The 4,897-nt window shown below is 45.2% G+C and overlaps 1 protein-coding gene across 3 annotated transcripts in view; it reads left to right on the top strand.

Moving 5' to 3' along the window:
• The first annotated feature begins 1,213 nt into the window (after positions 1 to 1,213).
• Positions 1,214 to 4,897, top strand: part of scube3 (signal peptide, CUB domain, EGF-like 3) — a 197,251-nt gene continuing 193,567 nt past the window's right edge. For all 3 annotated transcript variants that reach the window (XM_079528503.1, XM_079528502.1, XM_079528501.1), the window contains exon 1: positions 1,214 to 1,730. In XM_079528503.1, the coding sequence (XP_079384629.1) occupies positions 1,625 to 1,730 (106 nt within the window). In that variant the 5' untranslated portion in view covers positions 1,214 to 1,624. The remainder of the gene's footprint in view (positions 1,731 to 4,897) is intronic.

Raw genomic sequence — 4,897 nt, 5'->3', positions numbered from 1 at the left:
TGGTTCAATGCCTTGCTCAAGGGCACTTCAGCGGTGGTAATTTTAACGTGCCGGTCCGGGGATACGAACTGGCGACCTTCCGGTATCAAGACCGCTCCGCAAACCGTTCGGCCACCGCTGCCACAAACCCGTGGAAGTATGACGAGGAAACCCCGTGCAGCTGGGCTTTAACGTTGAGCGCGTTTGCACTTCCGCATTTTGGGCAACAAATTTTGGTGCCCAAATCGAAAAAAGGCGTAAAAAGCTGGGGTGAATGTGGGATGAGTAGTGATTGAGTGAGTGGTTGCCAGCTTGTGTGAATAGACTGAGTGGTGCATGAATGTGAGTGGCAAACTACCAGGTGGACCTTGCTGGTGATTGGCTCCTCTGACCAGGCTCACCTATAAAGCTGCCTGTTGTCAGTACTTCTGATGTCTTCCTTCTAGCCAAGTTCCATGCACCTGCAGCACTTTGGCAGTTTTTAGCTTTGTGATAAATGTAATGTATTGGGTAATGTAGGTGGTGGGCGACCTCTTCTTTTGTCAGTTGCTGTTATTATTATTGTTCTGTTATTTGGAAACTATGGTCCCCACCCTGAGGTATTGTACACTGCACTGCATTTTATCTTGAATAAATCCTACAGCCATAGGATTTTAACCATGTGTGGCCTGACTGAATTGTAGGAGGGAGTCCATTTTAATGTTGCGACCCAAGGTTGCCCTAGACTGGGTTGTAATAAGCTAAGAATTTAGGGGGGGGGGGGGACATAGCGTACGGAATTTGTTTTTTTTCTCATTTTTTTTACCTAAATTTAACACAATCAACAGCCAATGAAGGTCCCCGCAGGAGCCCTTTTCAGGGCCTCAAACCCAGTAACGCGCAGTTCAGTTTCCCTGAAGGGTCCATGGGCCACCCCCACCGGCCCAATGGCTAATTTGGCCCTACACACACACACACACACACACACACACACACGGTAGCATCTGATTGTAAAATTCCTGAATAAATAGAATAATACTACACTGAGACTGAGGAGTTGAGAGGATTCGATTCCTCTCCTTGATCTCCCGATCGTCTCCCTCTCCTCTCTCCTCTCCTCTTTCTTCGACCTACCGGCGCACTGAGAACCTCCCCTTTCTACCCATCTGACAACCTCTCTCTCTCTCTCTCTCTCTCTCTCTCTCTCTCTCACACACACCCAGTTTAAATTGACATTGCTGTGTGCAGAGGGAACATGATCACACACAGTCAGTGCTCCGCTCCTCTCACTCGCTTCTTCTTGCTGCACTCACACACTCAGTATCTCTCTCTGCCTCTGCCTCTCTCTCTCCCCCCTCTCTCTCTCTGTCTGTCTATCTATCTCTGTCTCTCTCTCTCTCTCTCTCTCTCTCTCTCTCTCACACACACACACACTCCCTCTCTCTTTCTCTCTCATACACACAAACGCACATTCACTCATTCACTCACTCACTCACACACGCTGTCTGTCGGGTTGAAAGCTGCATGCGAGCTGCAGACCTCAATGCTGCTGATCACTGGCTTTAAATACTGACACACAAGGACGGTGTCACAGACAGACAGACAGTAAAGACAGTAAAGAGTACAGTATAAGTCCAGGTTTGTTTGAAGCGCAGACAGACAGATCATGTACGCGCACGCAGCGATCCGCGCCTGTGTTGGATTAGTGGCGTTCTGCCTGGCCGTCTTTGTCCAGCATCCCACACGCGCTTCGGCGAGTAAAAGCATGCAAGGTAAGTTTTGTGCGCGCCTGCCCGCCCGCCTGTGTGTGTGTGGCTGTGTGCTGTGTGTGTGTGTGTGTGTGTGTGTGTGTGTGTGTGTGTGTGTGTGTGCGCGTGCGCTGTGTGTGTCATGTGTGTGTGTGTGTGTGTGTTTGTTTACTTTTCTTTCGTTTCTCCTCCAATCCCGTCAAAATGTAATTTCATGTCAAACTTTTTTCCATATCAAAGGACCCTGAATTAATGTTATTTTGTCTGCGAACTCGCATCAGAAAATTGAATTGAATGCTTTATGGTGTCTCCACAGTTAACAGTTTTTGTATTGAGTTGTGCTTGAAATGTAGGCTACTGTAATTCTGCAAACAACTGTTAATAAATACTTCAATCAATCAATCAATCAATCAATCAATCAGTTTGTGTCAGGGAGCCCCCCCCCCCCCCCCCCAAGCCATACAAGTTTTATGTTCTTTCTTTTTCTTTTCTAAATGCTGCCATAGGTTCATCATGCTAAAATGGTTAAACTGATTTTTTTTATGTTAAATTAACTAAGTTTTGCTAGGGACCCCCTTGGAAGCCCCTCAGGGACCCCCTTGGAAGCCCCTCAGGGACCCCGTCGACAGTGTCTATCTTCCTGCTGTCCTCTGACTGTAAAGCATCACTGTTTGAATGGATGATTATGATGATGATCCTCTATTTCGTTGCAGAAACCTCCTAGTCTCTCTCTCTCTCTTTGATGGGTTTTTTTGACAGGTTTCCACCCGATATAGGCCTACTGTATTGTTTTTGGACTTATTGAATATAGAACCTTCACTATGGGGTCAGTTTAATTGAAAGCATTAGCAAATCAAAAGAATATAGTGGGTCACTAAAGATCAAGAATAGGCTACTGCACCTTTCTCCTCTGTTCCTTCCTTATAGCCCTACTCTGTAATGTAGGCTATGATTTCATTTTATTGTCTTCACTGAGTTTGAGCTGCGACTACCTCTGTTGCGTTGTAACTTGTACAATGACCAAGTGATTCTGATTATAAACGAGTGTTCAGTTCAGCAACATTTCCTAAAAGAAAAGGTTCCGTTGACAGCAGACTCTTATGTCCTTGTGGTCTTAAAAAGGAAACGCTGATCTACAAAATGGCACAAACCAAACGTGAACAGTTCTGTGCAAAGAAACGTGGTTTTAATGGTAGCGAAGGCTGTGGGTGAGGCTGTTTGTAACTGTCCAGCACAAAGTATTTGACACCGATCTGTAACCCAAACGGACTCATTCCTTGCCCGTCAGACACTGACTGTCCTGTTTTCTCACGTTATGTCACTGACATTCACCACTTTCAACCTTGGCATCTCTACCCACGTTTCATGGCTTGACATTATCGGTAAAAGTTTAAACAATCTTCAAAAATATTGTCCACGCTTGTTATTTGTACAGAGCTTGTACACTCTTGCTGTTTTTGAGCTTGTACTGTAGTTGTAGACACTTATTTTCTGCTATTTGAGCATGTAGATGTGTTATTTTTTTTAGATGTTCTTCTATTTGACCTTCTAGATTTTTCTTCTTTTTTGGTTAAAGATGATTTATTTCTATATGGTAGATGTGCAGAGAGGACTTTCATCTAATGCATTTCTTTTTCTTCTTTTTTATTAGTTCTGGAGTTGTCGTATATGCCCCCCCATCTCATCTGATCCTCATCGCTTATTTATAACAAAAGACCAAAAAAACGCCCCAGCCTCAGAGTTGCCAAAACTATTTGCATGCAGAGACACATCAAGGTTGTGTGTGTGTGTGTGTGTGTGTGTGTGTGTGTGTGTGTGTGTGTGTGTGTGTGTGTGTGTGTGTGTGTGTGTGTGTGTGTGTGTGTGTGTGTGTGTGTGTGTGTGTGTGTGTGTGTGTGTGTGTGTGTGTGTGTGTGTGTGTGTGTGTGTGTGTGTGTGTGTGAGACTGGCATTCGGTGACGTTCTGCATACACAGGACAACAAAAAAAGGCATCCGTTGAGGCTGCCGAGCCCGACAAGGAGAAGAAAAAGGAGGAGGGGGGGGGGGGGGTATTTTGCATCCTGGGTGGTCTTCACCCCCCGCTTGTGGGAAAACCCAATATTTACATTTTGCAATTAGAAGTACTTTTTTCTTGCTTAATTTTCCACAACATCGATTACACAGTGGGCTTGTGGCGTGGAATGCTGTTCCTCAGAGGCAGTGAGTCAAGCACCTGTTTACTGCACTGCTTCCCAAACAGTAGGTCGGGACCCACTATGAGGGTCATGGATCAATTTTTATGGGTCGCGAGTAAATGCCCCCTTTTTGTTTCGCGCAATTTAGTTTTTAATGATTAACATTTTAAAAGATAAAAGATAATAGAAAAAGGCCACATATAAACCCATTAATAGAGGGAAATAATACTTTTTTAAGTAGTAGTGAAAAATAGCCAATAATTTCACTGGTTTTGGGTCCAGAAGGGACATCAAATGTCTCTCTTGGGTCTGAAGGTGGCTTGAATGAGAGAGACAGATCTGTTTTCGCCCTGACTTAATCCAGAGTTTTTGACTCTTGTTTTCAATTGCATCGAACTGAAAGGAATAATGTATGGGGTTGAGAGATGGGGGAGACAGAGAGACACAGCGAGAGCGAGAGGAGATATAGGAGGGTAGAGAGGAGGAGAAGAGAGAGAGGTTTGGGGGGGGGGTGGGTAGGGGGTGGAGAGAGATGGAGATACAGGGGGAGAGAAAGGGAGAACAATGCCAGACGAAAGCGTGAACAATGACTAGACATAAAAGGGACACAATTTGTGCTGGTCAATATTTATTCAACACAGATGTTGGCGACAACAAGCCTCTCTTTGTATTCATCACTGTCAACCTAATCCCTATTAATGACTGCACCGCGATGTGATACCGATCCTTACAAAGCTAATGACTGCACTGCGATATGGCCGCAGATCAATCAAAAATAAACTGGTGGCATGAGGAGGTTGAGAGAGAGAGAGAGAGAGACAAGAGAGAGAGAGAGAGAGAGAGAGAGAGAGAGAGAGAGAGAGAGAGAGAGAGAGAGAGAGAGAGAGAGAGAGAGAGAGAGAGAGAGAGAGAGTGAGAGAGAGAGAGAGAGAGAGAGAGGAGAGAGAGAGAGAGAGAGAGAGAGAGAGAGAGAGAGAGAGAGAGAGAGAGAGAGAGAGAGAGAGAGAGAGAGAGGA

Source organism: Electrona antarctica (genome assembly GCF_951216825.1).
Source record: "Electrona antarctica genome assembly, chromosome: 2".
In the NCBI taxonomy this organism is placed as follows: Eukaryota; Metazoa; Chordata; class Actinopteri; order Myctophiformes; family Myctophidae; genus Electrona; species Electrona antarctica.
Note: the sequence above shows the minus strand (reverse complement) of the source record. Positions and strands in the feature narration are given on the sequence as shown.